At 39.6% G+C, this 21,068-nt stretch overlaps 1 protein-coding gene across 1 annotated transcript; it reads left to right on the top strand.

Moving 5' to 3' along the window:
• The first annotated feature begins 465 nt into the window (after positions 1-465).
• Positions 466-20,716, top strand: gart (phosphoribosylglycinamide formyltransferase). Its single transcript, XM_053477514.1, has 22 exons — positions 466-562; positions 5,719-5,873; positions 5,974-6,069; positions 6,182-6,356; positions 6,604-6,715; positions 7,702-7,770; positions 7,850-7,975; positions 9,312-9,399; positions 9,538-9,623; positions 9,779-9,947; positions 10,215-10,449; positions 11,668-11,762; positions 12,819-12,928; positions 13,027-13,225; positions 13,800-14,051; positions 16,260-16,412; positions 17,080-17,283; positions 18,056-18,208; positions 18,300-18,430; positions 18,554-18,695; positions 19,969-20,084; positions 20,173-20,716. Exons 2-22 carry the CDS (start codon positions 5,729-5,731, stop codon positions 20,362-20,364), a joined length of 3,048 nt encoding a protein of 1,015 aa, XP_053333489.1. The 5' UTR covers positions 466-562; positions 5,719-5,728; the 3' UTR covers positions 20,365-20,716.
• The last annotated feature ends 352 nt before the right edge of the window (positions 20,717-21,068 follow it).

The following is a 21,068-nucleotide window of genomic DNA, read 5'->3' as shown; positions in this document are numbered from 1 at the left end:
AGGAATTAATAATCAATAAGCAAGAATAATAAGAGTTCTGTATGAGAAGACAAAAGTTATGAGGTGCATTCTCATTATAAAATAATTTTCTAAAGGTTTAATTAAACTACATTACCCATGAGAGACAAATATGATCCCGGAAGTGAGAACAAAAGTTGAAGGACTTTTTTTTTAAACATACATTTTTTTTTTATTTATATATCTGTGCAGACTTTAAACCAAAAACTGAGTGACCCTTGTGTTTGTTAGTTCTGGTATTAGTTTGAAGGTTCACTCCACATGTTCACGTCCTATTACACCACAGCTTCTCACTCAACCGACACCTGCACTGTGATTGGCTCACACCTCTTACACTTTGCTTGTGGATTGGTTAATAGTATGTGACATGAGCCAATCCAGAAGCAGGGGGCGGATACCACTCGCTGGTCACCCCAAAGAAGGCGGAGTTTTACTAGAGTGAAAAAAAAAAATAACAACGTGTCTTTGAAGCCCTGGTTTCTTCCCGCTTCTCTTGAACCCGCAGAACACCAGCGCGTGCTTCATCTTCAGTCATTACAGCAAGGTGAGTCAGCAGTTTCTCTCTTTATAGTTTTTACTAGAACGTATTTAGGTACTTTGTAACTTTGTTAAATGTTCTAAAGAAGTTTCTGTTTGATCATAACTTTACTGCACAGTTCTAAACTCTGAACAAGTGCGGATGTAGCAGTAATACAGTACGTTGTATATATTTTCAGTTTGTTGTGCACTGCAGTTGGATTCTTTACTTTACTAATCACGTGATCGAAATGCTGATCAAAAGTAACTAGGTTACAGAAACCACGTGCTGCTGTGCAGCATTGATCCGGGTCATGCTGTGTGAGTGATTTCACAACCCTGAAATCCCTGCAGGTTATCTACACCTGTAGAGGTCAGGGGTCAGATCAGTGACTGTCCTTCTGTAGCTCCTTCTGTACACTTACCCTCATCACCTATCACTGGACCAGGAGAAGTGAAGAATTCAGCAGAATGCATTCACTGACATCATAATGTGTATACACTGATCAGCCATAACATTATGACCACCTGCCTAATATTGAGTCCTCCCTTTGCCCTGTAACAGTGATGACGCACACTGGTATGTTCTGACTGCGTTTTATCACAATCAGCTGTAACCTTTTTCATCAACTTGAACTGCATTAGTGCGGTGCGTATATTTGCTTAGACTATACGGGCCAGACTTCGCTCCACATGTATATCAGTGATCCTTGGCCACCCGTGACCCCGTCATCAATTCACTGGTTTTCCTTCCTTTCATCATTTTTGGTATGTATGGTGTAGGATCTGTTTTTCCATTTGCCAAGTAGTGCCCTTGTTCAGGGGTTAGAAAGGGGCTTGGGATTCGGTCTTGTGTTAGAAGTTACTTAACTTTGTACCTTGTGTTATGAACAAACCCAGCAAACATTAGTCCAATTGCAATAATTGGTAAAAGTATGTGACGCAGAACATTTCTTAAAAATGCATTTAGATATATTTGTACATGAATACAGTTGCCTGCGGTTGTATGTATAGCTGTGACTTTTAGCTAAGTGTTGTTCAATAAATACCCTCCAAGCAAAAAATGTTTGACAGCTGCTGTGAATCAACAGTCATCAAACGTCCAAATGTTTGCTTGGAAGTGATAAGGTGTATAATGAACTTGTCAGCATGTTGGTGGAAGTTTGCGTTCACGTTAACTAGCATTTATGAAAGATCGAAACACAGCATTGACGGTTTAAGGGCAATCGGGAATGAATAAGAAGCAGTTATTAAGGAAACAAAGTGTTGTTTACGATGATAACTGATAACTAAGATGTGTTTTCTTGCTGAAAGTGCGCTTCCCTGACTGGTTTAGAATGCGGCTTTTGGCAGGCAGCTGCTCTCTTCTCTGTCCTGTACTGCGTACTGCTACTGAATCTTACTTGCTTCCACCCATGGATAAAATGTTATTCATAATGGATATCTGGATCAATAAAACTAAAATGTTTTGAACTTATTTGTTTATTGGCATGGAACAAAATATCGTCTTGACCATCACGTCACAAAATACTCAAGAGAAGAATGTTATTAATGTTTTACTGATTTGTATTTAAAATTGAAAATTGTTTATTAAAAGTCTAATGATTACACAGGCAATCTATCGACAATCAGCCTTACCATATTAATAATGCTGCCATGAGATACATTTACGAAACTGAGGAAAAAATGATGGTAGACGATGATATAGAAAAATTACCCAATGTATTATAAGGAGGTTAAACATTTGATTTTTGATTGGGCAGAATGAGAGAATACAGAACCTTCATGTCTTTATATAATCCCCTGCTACACTAATGCACTAATACCCCAGTGTTTCTTTAGTGCCTGGATACCATAAAGGTAAAAAGTTTACTCAGTATGCCGGAGCCATGATCAGACTGTAGTCTGAAACCCTGGCCTTCCAGGAACTCCTTTAATGGCCCAAACATGGAAATGACTTGGAGCGAGGTCAGGACTGTACTAGGATGTGGCAATAACTCCCAGCTGTGTTCCTGTAATGTGTGAGTGGTGTTGGTGAATGATCGTGTGTACAGATGCCACAGACAGATGTGTCTCTTCTGCAAGTTGGTGACCGGTTATATGTCGATTTTCAAGAAACGGGCGCTCCCGAATGTTCATGGGAATGATGCAGTGGACTGTGAGCCACCTAACTTGGGTCTTCTTTAAAACCTTTGCACTGTCCAAATGTTTTACAGCAGCTAAGAGTCTCTTCACCGTATTGTGCTTGATGTCTTCTCAGGTCCTGGTTTGGTTCTGATGTACTTTTCTTATAATAATATGTTGTATTGATTTTGCAGTAGTATCATGTCGCTGTTGTGTTGTGAAGTATCGAGGTATCTTACATATTGAGGTTTCAGTGTATTAGCGGTTATTTTGTACCTACTTATCTAATCTGGTTGTTAAACCAAACTAAATAATGAACTGAACAAATTTATCAGTTTAGTACTGAATCAGACTTGACAATCTAAAGTCTGGAAACCTATTTACCTTATTGTTTCCAGACTAATCTGTGTACGAGTGTTTCAGACAAATTAAAGATGCTTTATGGTTGCAGTAATGCTAGTGGCTGTGGCATTTATGTCATATTTAGATTTAGAGGGTTTGTACAGTGGAAAAGTTCACTGGCTCCGTCTCAAAGGTCAATTTTCCATTCGATCAACTACACAGCTTACATGAGGCTATACTGTAGGGCAAGACAAATTGGATGACATTGTGAGAGTGAGAGTATGGCAAAATGAATATGAAGAGAAGTCCAATAGTCATTGCGCTCTGTAGTCGTCCTATTGTGTATTTTTAATATTTAATATTTTTTAGTTTCTCAGGGTCTAAAGGAAATGTGACATTTTATGTGAATGAATTGAGCAGATTTGTTCCATATGACCCACTTTGTGTGGGTTTTGATCACAGCAGTAAAAGTGTATATAAATAAAGATTTGAATAGGTATATTCATTTATTTGTATTTTTTTGTGGGGAGACCGGTTATAATATAATATTGCACAGGCTAGTGATCTCAAATCAATATCAAGATTGTTTAAAACATTTTACCTTGATTATGATCAAAAAGTTTTTGGACCTCATGGTTTACTGAAGGTTTGTACGGTAAATGTGCTTGACTATTAAGGCTGGGATATATTTCTTCAACAACAGTATGGTGAAAATCTACATGTGGAAATTATGGTCAGGTGGCCATGTACACTGTAAGGACAAAAGTATTTGGACAAACCTGTTAATTATTGAATTCAGTTGTCTCCTTATCCCCAGTGAAGGACAATCTTAATGCTTCAGCATACCAAGACATCTTGGACAATGCCATGCTTCCAACTTTGTGCTAACTGTTTAGGAAAGACCCCTTTCCTTAGCTTTGGGATGAACTGGAATGGAGATTGTGAGCCAGGTCTTCTCGTCCAACATCAGTGTCTGACTTCATAAATGTTCTACAGAATGAATGGACCCGAATTGGACGAGACAAAGTACAAAAAGGGCTGGATCAGTGCTAGGAATAGAGCTCGACACTGTTGAGGCAGTAGCGAAAAGGAGGATTCTATCCAAAACACGATCCATCATGAACAATCCTTCCCACCCACTATTCCGTGATATCACTGACCAGAAGAGCAAATTTAGCCGGAGACTGATTACCAAGTGTTCTACAGATCGCCACAAGAGATCTTTTGTCCCTATGGCCATAAAATCATACATCTCTTCTCTGTAACGTAAACACTATAGAGAGAGCCAGCTTTAGTACCAATAATACAGTATTTTTACGTAATTGGACAATTTGGGCAATACCTACCAATGCTCTTGGGTCATACCACTTCTCAAGTGCAATTTCTGATTTTATTTATTTATATTTTCGTACACATATAAGTTAATTTATTTAGCAAAATTAATTACACATATAATATAATTTATTTACACATATAATTTACCCGTGCAATATGTATTTAACAATGCTCATAGGCAAACCACTGTAAATTACCATAGCAAACCCTGAATTGCCCATATGACTGCACGTATTGCTATTGCACATACTGTGTAACTGGTGCAATATCTTTCCTTTTTTTTCCCCTTCACATGTTATATCTGTATATAAAATTATAGAATTATGTTTAGTGTGCAACTTAGATTTTTTTTTTTCCTGTGTAGAGCAGAGAGAAAGTTTGTGTGTGTGTGTCTGTGACGGCAAAAGTAGGAGAGCTCTGTGTGTGTGAGTGTGTGAGAGTCAGTTAGTCAGTCATGGTGTCCAGTGATGCGCGTGCACACAGACACAAAAAGTAGGCTGATACAGAGAGAGAAAATGGATCTTTAACCTCTCTAATGAGACTTGCTTTTGCTTTACACGTGCGCTGTACACACACGCATACAGACACAAAATAAAATATGTTTTACACACACACATGTGGTCACAGTGTTATAGTAAAAAAGAAAACAAGAAGTGCATTCGTGATACATGATACTCAGTACTTGTAAAACAAGACTTGCTCGTATTCCAAGTCAAAATTTATTAAAAATCTTTGGACATCTTGTGGAACACTTGCAAACTGCGTTACTCGCAATCCGAGGTTTCACTGTAGTCTATCTTTAGCTATATAATCTAAAGAACAGTGTTTTAGCAGACCCTCCATAAGCCAAATAAGGCTGAAGTGCATGTTTTATGTGTCACTGTGTGTTGCTCTTTCCAGCCTGAAGCTGCTTGGTTAAACACGGCGCCTGGACGTCTGTGATGTATGTGTAGAGTCTATGAATGTGTAGAGACATGAAACTAACGCGCCATTAATTCGAGTTCTCGTTTGCATTTTGTGACCTTTTGCAGCAGAAGCTAATCGTCTGATCACAATTCAGGTCCATAAGTATTTGGACAGCGACATGTTTTAGCTTCAGTAAATAATATACTTTAAAAAAAAAAATCATTAAATAGAATTTTCTCCTCGATTTGATCATGTGCTATCCATTTTTAACTCGAATAGAAGAAAAAGCCACCAGGTGGTTCAACCCCGGTTATCTGCGTTTCCATGACATTCCATAGTTACATTTCTGTGGAGATGCACTTTGGTGTACGGCATAGGCTTGATCCAGAGGCATACATCAGGCTGTACTCTGAACTCTAAAACTCTTTAGGCTGAATCTGTACGTTTACTTTTTGCTCTTTTTTTTTTTTTGTGCAGGAAGTTGGCCATGGCTGAGCGTGTGCTTGTTATCGGGAGCGGTGGGCGCGAGCATGCACTCGCCTGGAAGCTGGCTGAGTCACCTCATATCCAGCAAGTCCTAGTTGCCCCCGGCAATGCAGGCACAGCCAGCTGTGGAAAGATCTCCAACTCTGGTGAGTGGATGGACATCACTTCCCTGCACTTAGATCTCCAATGAAACTGCACATGCCTTGTATTCCATCATGTTCAGGTTTGTTTTTGTATTCCCTCCAGCTGTGAGTGTAAGTAATCACACCATCCTGGCACAATATTGCAAAGATCATAATGTGGGACTGGTTGTGGTTGGCCCAGAGGTTCCCTTAGCTGCAGGTAGGAGCTTTATTTTTATTCTGCATTAGACATCTTGTTTGATGTATGATGTATAAAAACTATGCAATTTGACGTAGGAGAAATAATTACATTAAACCTCTTTATACCACAGGTATGGTCGATGATCTCACTGCAGCGGGCATAATGTGTTTCGGGCCGTCTGCAAAGGCTGCACAGCTGGAATCGAGCAAAAGTTTTGCTAAAAGTTTCATGGATCGTCACAGCATCCCCACAGCACGCTGGAGCTCCTTCACTGACCCACAGGAGGCCTGCACCTACATACGAGAGTATATATAATGGAAGATTTTGGGGGGGGGGATGTGTAAGAAAAGTAATAACATTTTAAGTGGTGACTAAATAATATCAATGAGTTTATAGGACTGGGCATACAGCTGGCAAGTCACCAGTCTTGAATAATGTTGGAAATGTGTGATAATGTTTGTTTTTATATGAACCTCTCCACTGCCAATCGGACATTTCTAAAAATTTACTATTGAATAAGTAAATCACAATAGTTTTTTTTTCTTTCTGAAGAGCGGATTTTCCAGCATTGGTGGTTAAAGCGAGTGGACTGGCTGCAGGAAAAGGAGTGATCGTAGCAAAGGATAAGGACGAGGCCTGTAAGGCAGTGCTCGACATCATGAAGGTCGGTCATCACGAATTATTTCAGTTTAGCGATTGTTGTAATGGTCATACAGCGAGTTATATCCAGATTTGGACAAAATGTATGAATTGTATGATTGTATTAATACATGCAACTAGCTGCAAAGTGAAGAGGTTCTCTGATGAGACTTCACATATACAGACGTTTACATTTACATTTTTTGAAAATGACACAAATGTTAATGTTAAAGTCTGCTACTTCAGTGTTTTTTAGATCTTTTGGACACCGAACTGTTCTTTTTTTTGCTCTCGTAGGATGTTTATGTACCATTCTTCTGTGTCATGCCAACAGTAACGCATCCTGAGATCATTTATGTGTGTGTGGTCGCTTCTCAGCCAAGGGAGGGGGAGCTCACTTACAACCATGAGTAAAGAACGGTACAAAAACGTCCTTTGAGAGCAACTTCTCCCAACCATCCAAGAACAGATTGGTGATGAACAATGCCTTTTCCACCATGATGGAGCTCCTTGTCATACAGCAAATATACGTGATAACTAAGTAGCTCGGGGAACAAAACATTGCAGTTTTTGGTCCATGGCCAGGAAACTCCCCAGATCTTAATCCCATTGAGAACTTGTGGACAAACAAAAACCCACAAAATCAGTCAGGTTGTGGCCCAGCAGTTGATTGACAGCGAGCCGGGGAGAACTGCAGAGGTCTTGAAAAAGAGGGTCAATACTGCAAATATTGAGTCTTTAAATAAACTTAATGTAATTGTCAATAAAAGCCTTTGACTTTTATAAAATGTTTGTGATTATAGTTCAGTACACCAGAGTAACATCTGACAAGATCTAAAAACTGAAACAGCAGACTTTATGAAAAAATGTATATTTGTGTCATTCGAAAACTTTTACCAACACCAGCGTGCGTGCGTGTGTATGTGTGTATGTGTGTGCACAGTATATGTGTGTGTGTTTGTGTGTGTTCTATTTATTTATTTGTTTTACTTTTTAAAAAATATATTCTAGGACAAAACGTTTGGTGTTGCTGGTGACACTGTTGTGGTTGAAGAGCTGCTTGAGGGAGAGGAAGTTTCAGTGAGTGCATTATTCTTTTCATCACACACTCCATTTATACACCTGCGTTTGTGTGTTAGCCGCTCCGTCTCTCTCTCAGTGTTTGTGTTTCAGTGACGGCTCCACAGTGGCTGCTATGCCCCCGGCACAGGACCATAAACGCCTGCTCGATGGAGATCAGGGTCCTAACACGGGGGGGATGGGGGCTTACTGCCCCACCCCACAGGTGAACACAGGCTTTTATACTTTAATATATATATTATTTTATATATAATATATATCTACTGATATTCCAGTCACAATCCTGCACAATGTTACATTGCCATGGCGTTGCGCTTGACGTATCCAGTGATATTTATTTATTCCTGCTTCCATTATATTAGATATAGTTAATATGCCTTTTTGTACGAGGTCTGCATGGTGAATTTGGTTAACAGTAGACGAATACATTGAAAACGTATTAAAGGATGCCATATGACGATCACACGAATGACGATCCCGGGCGAGGTGACTCTGAGTCTACGGCAAGTGGACAACAAGTGACCGCCTGATCCTCGAAAATCGACAAATAACTTGTCGCCAGCTTGCAGAAAAGACGCATCTACCTGTTGGACAGGATCATTCACAAACACCATTTGCACATTACAGGAACTTAACTGGGAATTATTGCTACATCCCCAGTACAGTCGAGACCTCGCTCCAGCCATTTCCAGGTTTGGGCCAATAAAGGAGTTCCTGGGATGCAGGAAGTGTGATCACGACTCTGGTGTACTGAGAAAACGTTCTACCTTGAGGGACCCAAGCACTAGTGTAACACTGGGATAAGTGCATTAGTGTAGCAGGGGATTATATCGAGAAAATAAAGAGAGATTTTACTGTCATGAAGGAAAAGTCCTGGTTTGACTTGAACGCCCTTTGTATTAAAATGTGCTACGTATACTGTACTGTATTGTTTGCTGATTATTACTGCGGAACAACATTTTAACATCCACCATCCAGTTTAGGTTCATGATTATCACAGTCTCGACTTCTAGTATTACATACTCGGGCGCTGAAATGGTGAAAATACGCTGATTATTCTGGACAGTAATCAATTCTCACAAGCCTTATTATTGTTCCATGGAGGTCCTGCTTAATGCATTTACATCAGTCCTCGTGTACAGGATAAATATTCCCCCCCCAAAAAAAAAATTTTTAGAACTGATTTTTTATTTATGTAAGTTTGCATTTGAGGTGGTTAAACACTGCAGTTCCTCTAATATCCTACAGGTGGTGCTCTCTAAACTATTCACACATCACAATCAGATTATTTGTGTGAATTCTAACAAAATCTGCAAGTAAAATCGAATCAGGATATTTTATATTATCTAAAGTGATGCGTACAAAATCGGCATTCAGATCGAATTGGCGTTACATATCATGATGATATTGTGTGAGGTGGTGTCCCTGGTGATCTCTATCCCTACAAATTCTTCCAGATGCTCATCAGAAAATCTATGAAGTATATGATCAGCACCACTATCAGACTGTGATACTTGTTTATTTATTTACATTTATTTGAGGTGCCTGAGGAGATGCTTCAACAGATTAAGACCACAGTACTACAGAAGACCGTGGACGGCATGAAAGAAGAGGGCGTGCCGTACGTCGGTATGTGATTTAATGCAATGTTTCATTGTTTTAGAATCCTGCAATAATAATAATACTGGTGTAAGAAGCAAGTTGTTTGCTAAAACAAGCAGGTCGGATACCTTTGATCCCTTCCCCCTCCTCCTCCCCTTCCTATAGGTGTGCTCTATGCAGGGCTAATGTTGACTAAACAGGGGCCAAAGGTGCTGGAGTTTAACTGTCGATTTGGCGACCCCGAATGCCAGGTTAGTAAACACTGGGTTTGGTGTTTCGACATGCGATTTATTTAGTTACGGTCAAAGTTTCTTTCTTAAAGGAATGTCTTCTGATGATATTTCAATTTTAAAATTTTTTTAATATCTGATCCTTTTGCCCTTTTTTATTGGATTAACGTTTCCAGGTGCTGCTGCCCCTCCTGAAGAGTGATCTGTACGAGGTGTTAAAGAATACACTCCAGGCTAAACTTGCCTCCAGTCCTCCTATCTGGCTGGAAAACAGTGCCGCCGTTACTGTGGTCATGGCCAGTGAGGGATATCCTGGAGCCTACAAGAAAGGAGTTGAGATTACAGGTATCGTCTTTAGTCATGAGCTTTAGTTTGCAAAGCTATTGTGGAGCGATATTTTGTATTATTAGCAGATAAGGGTTAAGGTTTCAGGACTATTCTTCACTTATATTTGTCAGTTCTTATGTGTTTTGAAGATCTTTAAGATTTAGATTATTACAAAAGTATTATTGTGATTAAATATATATTAAATACCCTTTCCTATTCTCATTATTATATACATGTATAAATTTAAATTTCAATATTACACACAGAATATATTTTGTATTTCAGGGCTCTCTCAGCTCACAGACATGGGGCTGCAGGTATTCCATGCTGGCACTGCCCTGAAAGAAGGGGGCGGAGTTGTTTCAAGCGGTGGGCGTGTCCTGACCGTCACAGCGGTCCGTCCCACTTTAGAGAGTGCCCTGAGCAGCTCCAATGCCGGTGTTGCCGCTGTGGGCTTCCCCAACGCAGTGTATCGCCGTGACATCGGCCACCGCGCCATCGCCTACCTTACTCGTTCCAGGTGTGTGTGAGGAACTGAGAACTCCACATCTGTAAGAAGCTGCTCTGTGACAGGCTCTACTGTTTATAACGTTTGCTCATTGACTTGCTCCTGACATTTAGCCTCGCGGAAAGTCAGGTCACAATATTAATATCCGTTCTAGTGAAGTAGACATCACCTGAGGTAACAGGAATATAGACACTAAGGGTAGAACTTATTCACAATCTAATGATTTCTGTGGACAACACTTTGGTTTTCTTGTTAGTTAGAAAGCTACGGTAGACAGTTAGATTTTTGCCTAATAAGCTAATAACATTGTGATCCGTATAATAATGCATTGGTACCACAGCATATGAATTTAATCCGTTAGGCAAAATTTCATATTGGAAATAATGTAACGGGCAGATAATCCGTTCCAGCCACCTGAAAATATCACCAAAATTACCAACTTCAATCATTTTTGCAAATAAAAACAATTAAAGCATTTAGAAAAAACACTAAAATTAAGTTAAATCTATAAAATAAATGAACATTAAACCTTACTTAACCTTAATTTATAATTCCCTTTGGTACCGGCTGCTTTAAAACCGAAACTGAAAGTTGCTTCGTTTTCTTTTTGCTACCGTCTTTGATAACATTCTTAGGACCCATGGTGCTGTGTCTTTAATAAATATTGCACAAAATGCCAAAAAAAAACTACAAACAATTATGTAAACTCGCCTAGCTTGGCTTTCCACTGACGCAAACAAAGTTTTGAACGACTCCAGGACGGACAAGCTGGCGTTTAGTTCGACTTGGGTTAGGTTAGGTCGCTTGTATGCCAGTACGACAAATTTCTTGCAAAATTTCAGTTCTTAAAGCAAAAATCCATGAGATGGGTCATTCGTATGCTGAGGTTCCACTGTACACAGTTCTCCTGTTATTGTATAAAATACATTGTGTGTGATCTGGGTAATACACACTTGACAGTCATGATGGGGAATTAGAACGAGGTTTGTCTAAATTTACTGAATAAAAATGTTATTAGATAATGGGACCGATGTTGTACTGCTATTTACTATGTTTGTGTTTTTCATTTTTTAATAAACTCCATCAACCCACTGACAATTCTCTGCGTCTTCAACTCATGCCAGTTTGGCAGAATGAATCATCAAATAATTAATAGATTATATTAATTATTTATTTAAATATCACTAAAAATCATAAAGGTTGCACTGACATCATGTCTCCATCCCACAGAGGACTGACTTATAAGGACAGTGGAGTGGACATAGCAGCAGGGAACAAGCTGGTGGACATAATCAAACCTCTAGCCAAGGCCACATCTCGCTCAGGTACTCAACCCACAGAAACAACAGTAAATGGCCTACAGCACTGATGTGTAACTTTGGCACCTGGGTAATGGCTTAGATCATTTTTATAGCCAGTTCTATATGAAAGTAATCATTGTACAGTACGTACTGATTTACACTGGAGCTGTAGAATAAAAGTTTGTAGCAGAGGAGAGTGGTTTGCATCATGACTTTTGAAACATAACGGGTATAAATGAAATGTACTCCTACTATTTACTAATACTTTTTCACTTCATATGTAATCATGTGGTCGAGTTGTATCTTTTTTTCTTTCTTTACTCAGCCGGAAATCCAATTTTGGATGATGTCATGTTTAGTTGAAGGTTGTTTTTGAAAGTTGAACTGATCCAAACACAAACCTCAGCCTTAAAACAACTGGATTTCCATCTTTATTTGGATTAACATTTTATCTTTTATGATGATTAACATCCATTTGCACAAAGTCAAAGCCCTTTCATTACAAAGGGTTTAGAATTCACATAGGAGGTTGGAACTGACACAAATCTCAGACGTTATGTATGATTTCTTCCCCTTTAGGCTGCTTTCCAAGTTCATGTTTTGGTAAAATTACAGTAGTCCATATTTTTTTTTTTTACTTGGAGGAGTTATTTTATGTCGCTCACTGTTTGATGAAGCAGTACATCATGTGTATGCATTCACTGTCCTCAGCAGCAGGCTCCCTAATAGTCCTGGGGTGGGCATGCTGGACTCTCACAGCAGGCCTGAGTCCTGAGGAAAAACTACAAAACTATTATTAGCGGGATTATCATTACACATATTCATTTTAGTTAAGAGATGAAAATATTGTATGTTGAAAGTAATTTTAACTTTCACAAACAAATTGATAGCAATGGTGGTCCCGGAAATAGGCCCCTCTGTGACCCTACACAGAATAAGTGATGTACATACTGGAGGGATGGATGGATGGAAATCTCGCATCATTTTATTACAGCTTTGGTGACTAAGTAGACTTAATGCTTTGGGTGCTGTTTCTCCTTGTACATTATCATTTCTGTCTTTATTGACTGACTGACTCAGGGTGCAGTGCTGATCTCGGAGGTTTTGCTGGGCTGTTCGACCTAAAAGCTGCTGGATTTGTTGACCCCATACTTGTCTCTGGAACTGATGGAGTTGGCACCAAACTTAAGGTACTGACATTCTTCTTCATCTGGTTTTCTTAATTTTTTTTATTCTGCTGGAGAGTAAAATGGTATGAAAACTCCTTTTCTGGTCTACATTCATGAAGATCGCACAAGCATGCAGCATCCACAACACCCTCGGGCAGGACTTGGTAGCCATGTGTGTGAACGATGTTTTGGCTCAGGGAGCAGAGCCACTCTTCTTCTTGGATTACTTCTCTTGTGGGCGGCTGGACGTGGGCGTGGCTTCCTCTGTGATTCGCGGGATTGCAGAGGCTTGCCAAATGGCGGGTTGTGCCTTACTGGGTAAGCATTACAGCTTAGCATTCATAATGTAGAATATAAATGTAAAGTACAGGCCTGTGGACCTCCCTTACAACAAAGTTAATGGTTTAAACATGGTTATACTCAATCGTCTTTGTTTTTAAATCTCACCCTCTTACGTTTACAGAATGTGCTTCCTTCTCTTTCAATCATTTTTGTGTGCTGTCCCCAAGTCCCCCTTTGTGGAAGTAAATTTTTTTTTAGCCAACCAGACTGCAGAGACAGATAAGATACACCCATTTTTTTAATCCACTGATGTTTTGGCCATTTATAAGGCATTTCCCACCCGTTTTGAGGCTGTTCTGATAAACAAAACAAGCAGAAAAAGGCAGCAAAGCATTTTTTGTGTGCATTCTAAATGTTCATTATGACACCCACAGTGGTGTCATTGGTATTAAAACACAACTTGTATCTGCATCTTTAGCTTGTAAGAAACTGTAGTGTAATTTGGGAACTAGTTGGCTGTCTGAACAGCTGAAGGGTTTCTTTATATACCAAACAACTACCTACATTTTCACTCTTTTCAGTGAGTTAAAGTGTGTGAAAATGTGTTTAGGTGGTGAGACAGCCGAGATGCCTGGAGTGTACGGTGCAGGAGAGTACGACCTGGCTGGGTTCTGTGTCGGTGCAGTGGAACGAGACTCCCTTCTTCCCAGATTAGGAGACATTCAGGAGGGTGACGTGCTAATTGGAGTCGCGTCCTCCGGAGTGCACAGCAATGGCTTCAGTCTAGTGAGGAAGATTCTGGAGCGGGCTGGACTTCAGTATAGTTCTCCAGCTCCGTTCGGACAATCAGGACAAACTGTTGGTGAGTCTTAGTGAAGCTTTGCAATTGTTCTTTAATTGTTCTAATTTTATTTTTGTTTGGAGCATGGAAAATAATAAAAGGTAACCCCCCAAAAAACAATTAGTTTAGGTCTACCTTTTCGTCTCAAGTTTTATAGGTTTTTTATATAATTATTACAAATTGCAAATAATGAATAAATGAATTGAGACAATTAATATGTTTACATGGACCCTAATAATTAACTAACAATCAAATTCAAATTTTATTTGTCACATACACAGTCATACACAGTACGATATGTAGTGAAATGCTTACACGACTGCCAGTGACCTTAAAAATAAAAGCTTAAACATAAGAGATAAATATGAATAAAAGAAATGCGTTAGAAAGTAAAATTAACTAGTAAAATATATTGTACAAGTAAAATATACTGTAATAAAAGAAATATGGTGGAGAATGAAATTAACAAGTAAAATATACTGTACAAAGTAAAATAAAATATACTGTACAAATAAGAACAAATATCAATATAATAATATAATATAGAAAGAAAATAGAAATTTGTCCAAATCAGAAATGTAGAAATGACTGAGGTGTGCAAATATGCTTAAAGTGACTTCTTAAAGTGACTTGTTATTAAAGTGATTTGTGCAGTGGTCCATACTGTAAATGAAAATATAAATACATAGTGCAAAAGTATGTTTGAATCATCACTCAATCAGAATAAAAAAGCATCATATACACACCTCAATCAGAAGAGTCCCTTCTCAAAAACGGTCTCAATGTGGCCCGACTGGAACAGGAGGGGGGTGTAAACTTTTGATATTCCATTCAGTAGGTAAACATTAGCCGTGTGAAACCTAGATGAGATCATTTCTTTAGCCCATGTGGGGGTGACCTAATGTGACGTGACATGAAGAGTTTCCATAAGGGACATTTTGCCTCCCTTCCTAATCAGTAAACTCAGAGCAACTTTATCCAATCTCTATTTGTTTTCATCCACTGGGTCTCCAGCTGACAAAGAAGGCGAGATTTATTGGAAATAATGCAAAGCCTAGCATAACTTCAAGGGTGGAGTAAAATATTTCTCATTCTTCTGTTAGCGTTACCTACAAATCCAGAGACGAGTTCTAAAGGCAACATTCTGTATTGCAAAACGCACTTTCCAATAGGAAATAGTGTAAATGTAGATAATCAGTTCCACTCACCCAAATATTATATCTTCCTCTTGGCACCTGCTGCTTTAAAAACTAAACTGAAAGTGGCTCCCTTTTCTTCTTGCTGCCGTGCACGCTTCAAAAATGCAAAAAAAAAAAAAAAAAGTAAACTCGCTTCGCTTGGATTTCCTCAAATAATTTTCCTCCAAAGTTTTGAATGGCTCCTGGAGGCAAAGAATTAGTATCACTGTATATTTCCAGTATATTAAACTCTTCCCAGAGGACAAATTGTCAAAAACACTTACATTCTGATTTAAAAGCTTTGTGCTTGTAAAGAGTTCATTTGGAATTTGGAATCAGAATGATTTCAGTTGGACTGTGTACATATTGTCTGTGTAAATGTAGCTAATAATCCCAAATCCCGCTCTAACCCCTGATCAAGGGCACCTCTTGGTGTTTGGAACAAGGAATTGTATACCCTACATAGTGCACTTGCTTTTTATTTAATGCTTTTCGTAATCTGGAATTTAGCTGATGTTCTAACGTGAAATATGTTCTCAAGACTATTCACAACCTTTATGGTTTAATTTTCTTTACCTTTTGGCTACATAGTAGTGGTAGAAACTTAAAACCACTTTCAACCCTGTTGATTACGCTGTCAGTCGCCAGCTTCGGCACTCGCGGATAGTTAGTTTTGCCACTCGCAGAGGGGTACGTGTTACAAGACATGTTTAACTGTTGTATAAAAGCAGTATCACATTTGAAGTCGTGCTGTTGTAATGAAAATTAGCACGGCTCTGATATTTTTAGCTGATTTATTGTTATGACGAGTTACATAAGTAGCGGAGTGTTTCTCTTATGTTTAGTCTGTGGGCTGTTATTCTGTCACGCACATTAGACATAAAAATTAAAAGTTTAAACGTTGGAGAGATATTTAGCCATGTGCATGCACGTTTGAGACCCTCGCATGCTTTCTAAGCGGTTAAATAGTGTAATAAAATTAGTACTTATAAAACTGATGACCAGATTTTTAAGCCATTTTTAATTTTTTTCCCCCCACGTTGTTTTGCAGGCGAGGTGCTGCTTACACCGACGAAAATTTATAGCCGGCTTCTCCAACCGATCCTGCGCAGTGGAGCGGTGAAAGCCTACGCCCACATCACTGGAGGCGGGCTCTTGGAGAACATTCCCAGAGTTCTGCCTAAAACACTGGCTGTGGACATGGGTAGGTCGGGGCGCTTCAGTTGAGATGTTTGATTCTATGCTATTGGTGAAAATGTACAACTATTAAAATGTATTTTCTTCTGAAATATTTAAGGGGTTTTGTAAAATTTTGTCATATCATACTGCAGTTCTTCAAGTAAATACAGTTAGTTTAATATAAGGTGGTATCAAAAAGTTTCGAGACGTTCATGAACGACCCATCACTACCCCAGGCTGCTGAATCAGGAGCAGAAAGAGCATAAAGTCGAAGTCCGGCAAGAACTCCGTCAGCGTCCCGTGGATAACCCGTCCTTCATGTTGAGGATCATTACCGGTGATGAAACTTAGGTGTACGGGGAAGACCCTGTGACTAGGCAACAGTCTTCACAGTGGAAGAGCCCATCATCTCCATGATCAAAAAAGGCGAGGCAGGTCTTTTTTGACATGTGGGTCGACAATTCGTATCCAGGAGCCAGACAAACAATAGCGAATTCTACTGACAGTTTTTAAAGTGTTTGATGGAGGAAATTTTCTGATACCACCTCATGCCTTCCATGTGCAATAACGACTGCAAAGGTCATGCTATTCCAAGCAATTCCCATATTAATGCATTTAAATTTTGTTTGTTTTATCTTTAAACATTAAGTTAATGCCAGTGCTTACCTTCTGTTTTTTGTTTGTTTGTTTAGATGCCACCCATTGGCGGATTCCTCCGGTATTCTCCTGGCTCCAGAAGGAAGGCGCGCTCTCTGAAGAGGAAATGAGCCGCACTTTTAACTGCGGCCTCGGAGCGGTGTTGGTGGTAAGCAAGCAGGATGCGCAGAGGGTCCTAAGACAAGTCCAGGCCCAGGAGGAGGCTTGGATCGTCGGCTCCATTACCCACAAACTGCCTGGTGAGATTAACATGGATAGGAAATCCCAGTTTGATGTCCAGGTTAGGATTAATATCTGCAGATCACTATATTAGTATCGGATTGTAACCGGGAGAACAGGTACGGTTAGAGATGCACTCAACTCCTTTTATTAGATATTGAAAGGAGTTGCATAATCATGCATGCAATAAGTTGTGTTTAGTGATGTTTAAAGCACTTTTTAACCTGGAAAGACATCTTTAGTTTTGTAGTTATTACAAAAAAAAATTGGCATAACACAATGAACAAACAGTATTTTGCTAAAATAAATAAATCCAACTGAAAACCTGATCATCCCTGGTTAGTGTAAAGCTCTGCAGTTCATTTAGTTTTTTGCTGGTTGGTTCATTTAAAGGTTTCGTTTCAGAAACCATCTTCACTTTGTATGAGACGTATTTGTATTTAAACAATCAAGGCACGGCATGTGTTAAATACATGTAGTATATTTTAAGACTTCAAAACCTGTTTGAGACAAATCAGGCAGTGCATTAATAACGTGCATACCAATGCAAAACGTGCATGCCCAAAAGCATGTCGGGTCCCCTCGTGCCCTCGGACACACGACCTCTGCAGTAGGGGTGTGCTTTCCCTAGGGGTGGACCCTACTGTAACTACTTGCATATACTTGTTAGTTTATATGGTCGATGACAAAAAAAAAAAAGACATTATGAAAAAAGTTCAACAGTTCACATGTATTGTTGTGGTTGTATCATCATAATCTGATCACCTGTTGTTGTTGTGTGCATGGCTGTAGGTGCAGAAGCTGTGGTCATTAGAAACCTGAAGCACAGTCTAAAAGCAGGTCCCAGTCCAGCTGCTGACTCAAACATGGCACAGAACGGCACGGGTCAGATAACCTCCAGCTCCCGCAAGAGGACCAAAGTGGGTGTGCTTATCTCAGGGACAGGTCTGTGTTTTAATATAGTATTATATTTAAAGTAGATTTAGAGTATCATGGAATAAAACAGGAATAAAACAGTGTGTGTGTGTGTTGGTAGGCACCAATCTTCAGGCACTGATGGAGCAGACCAAGAAGCCATCAAGTTCTGCTGAGATTATGGTGGTCATCTCAAACCGGCCCGGCGTGCTGGGCTTGAAGAGAGCCTCCATGGCAGGCATACAGACACGGGTAAGACTTGATCGTTTCTAATTGTATCTATTTCAAGTTATGAAAATTCCCATCCCTAGTGTGGTCTTATTTAGAATTTGGAATGAAAGAGGCTCTTCGTCATGAGTCTTTGTTCTTACACAGGTGGTGGACCATAAGCTCTATGGCAGTCGTGCAGAGTTTGACAGCACCATCGACCGTGTTCTGGAGGAGTTTGGAGTGGAGCTGGTGTGTCTCGCTGGCTTTATGAGAATCCTCACTGGACCGTTTGTCAGAAAGTGGAACGGTACGGTACCACGCTCGTCATACACGTGCTCCTGTGTTAGTTAGCAATAGTGATTGATTTAAAGGCGGAGCTTTGGGGGTGCTGTCGTCTGCAACAAAATGAAGTCAAAGGCTGCTGTCCACAACTCTATCCTGTTTTAATGCCAGTGTACAATGAATGTAATGAATATCAGCATGATATTTAGCACAACAGCACGATCTTGAGTGTGATATTGCTTTTATACAAAAGTTTTACAAATATACAATTTATTATCAATAGATTCGAATTTGTTTGTTTATTTAACCGATAATTTTGCTTCACCAGGACACATCCATGACTGGCGGTAGTACTTTAACTAAGTCCTGAGTAGTGATTGGTCGTTCATGAATGATTCGTTCTTTTTGAACGAGTCTTTAACGTGACTCAGATGAACGAGTAGTCTTGAGAGTGATTTGTTAATTTTTTATTGAGTGCGCATGCGCAAATCATCGCGAAACCTCCGTAGGTTATGTACAGGAGACAGAATTGAGTCGTTACCTCTAAGTCTTTTGGTCCAAGTCATTCGTTCTCTTGTCAGGTGACTCTCATAGACGCTAGGCAGTGCAATAGATTTAAAAGAACGAACGACTCGGACTAGGAGACTCGTGAGAAGAAACGTTCAGTTTTGTTTAAGGTGTAAAGCACCGCATAGCGTCTATGAAAGTCACGTGTCAAAAGAACGAACGATTCGGACCAGAAGATATGAGAGATGAGTTGCTCATTCTGTTTATTATAATATGTCCTTAGCTGCATTGCTATAGCCAAAATTTGTGTATGTAGACGTATTGGGGGTCTGTTTATTAAAATGGAACATTTTATTTTATTTCTGATCAAAAGAACGAATTGACTCAACAAAAAAAAAATCCAGATTCAAATAACTGAGTCACTGAACTTTCCATCACTAGTCCTGAGGGACTTATTATTCCGCTTTAGAATATCAGCGTTGAATGGACAGCTATCGTGCTAATCACTAGTTCCCCACACACAGTAGTGCCCTTCATTAGGGCCTACAGAGGGATTTGGGATTCAGCCTTGTGTTAGACTCTGGTTAGCGCTGTAGCTCACCTTATATTTGAATAAAAAAACATGGAGGAAATCTGGAAGCAATTGGTAAGTAGACAAAGTGATGACATAACCAGCTGTGTTTTCTATAACAATAATGTTAATAATGATTTATGTTAATAAAAAAAATCCCTTTGCAATGGTGTATTTGAAAAATTGTGCACACTACAAGCAGCTGTTTTCTGTTTAACAGGCAAGCTGCTGAATATCCACCCGTCACTGCTGCCGTCCTTCAAAGGGGTGAACGCGCAGAAGCAAGCCCTGCAGGCTGGGGTTCGGATCAGCGGCTGCAGCGTGCACTTTGTGGCTGTAAGTTAGTTTCTTTTTAGGTGGACGTAGGGACAGGGGTTAGTCTCTAGCACGTAAAAACAATCTATACTTTTTGACACAACAACAGGAGGAGGTGGATGCAGGCGCCATCATCGTACAGGAAGCTGTCCCCATTCTATCGAACGACACAGAGGACAGTCTATCAGAGCGCATCCGGGAGGCGGAGCATCGGGCTTTCCCAACTGCTTTAGAGCTTGTAGCGAGCAGCGCAGTGAGACTTGGGGAAGATGGGCGCATCATCTGGAACCAGCCAGCGTAGATGCTGTGGCTTGAGTTAAATTACAGATAAGGTGTAGTGCACGGACTCCAGGGTCCACTGGTATTGACAGGACTGTGGTTCTGAATTAGTTTTGAGTTACTGTTCATTTAATCTCATTTCATAAGTCGATGTTAGTAAATGTTGTACGCTCTCCTTTGTGAACACGTCACCATCATGTATTTTTAAAACATTAATGTTAGAACGTAGCTTCTATTGTGAGTCCATTTTTCTCTCTCTTATTGTGTTGAAAAAACTGACACTGAATTGCATGCATCAGTTTATCAAAAACTTTAGTGGCTGATGATAAACGTCGGGCAAGGGTTGCAAAATTGTTCTGCGCGTATATGAGCCGACACTGGCTGGTACTGAATACATTCACTCTTAACAACCTGTTCTTGCACTACAGTCTATTAATCAGGATTGAAAAAACAAGTATGTTTCAAAGCAAAGCTTGAATTTAGATCAAGGTGTAAACGGTTTTACAGTTTCAAAATAATGTCAAAATTGTACGCATGTTTTGAAGATATTAAAAAATGTGCTCGACATTCCTGTTGGACCAAACTACTGTACAGCATTATGTAATAACTGAAGTGTGGAGAGCTTCTTCCCTTTCATAAATTCCCAGTTCTGTTTATCTGCTTGTGATGGTTTCTCTTGCATCAATAATAAATGTTTCCATTTAAATTGATTCAGAAGTCAAGATC

The sequence above is a fragment of the Clarias gariepinus genome, chromosome 18 (assembly GCF_024256425.1).
Source record: "Clarias gariepinus isolate MV-2021 ecotype Netherlands chromosome 18, CGAR_prim_01v2, whole genome shotgun sequence".
Taxonomy (NCBI): Eukaryota; Metazoa; Chordata; class Actinopteri; order Siluriformes; family Clariidae; genus Clarias; species Clarias gariepinus.
The sequence above is the reverse complement of the archived record's forward strand: the minus strand, read 5'-3'. Positions and strand labels throughout refer to the sequence as shown.

Bases quoted from the DNA above. Each gene is read 5' to 3' on its own strand.
- gart (XM_053477514.1), top strand. From the start codon at position 5,729: ATGGCTGAGCGTGTGCTTGTTATCGGGAGCGGTGGGCGCGAGCATGCA. The intron at 9,400-9,537 runs GTATGTGATTTA...CCCTTCCTATAG, and splicing joins AGAGGGCGTGCCGTACGTCG to GTGTGCTCTATGCAGGGCTA. The intron at 16,413-17,079 runs GTAGGTCGGGGC...TTGTTTGTTTAG, and splicing joins AACACTGGCTGTGGACATGG to ATGCCACCCATTGGCGGATT.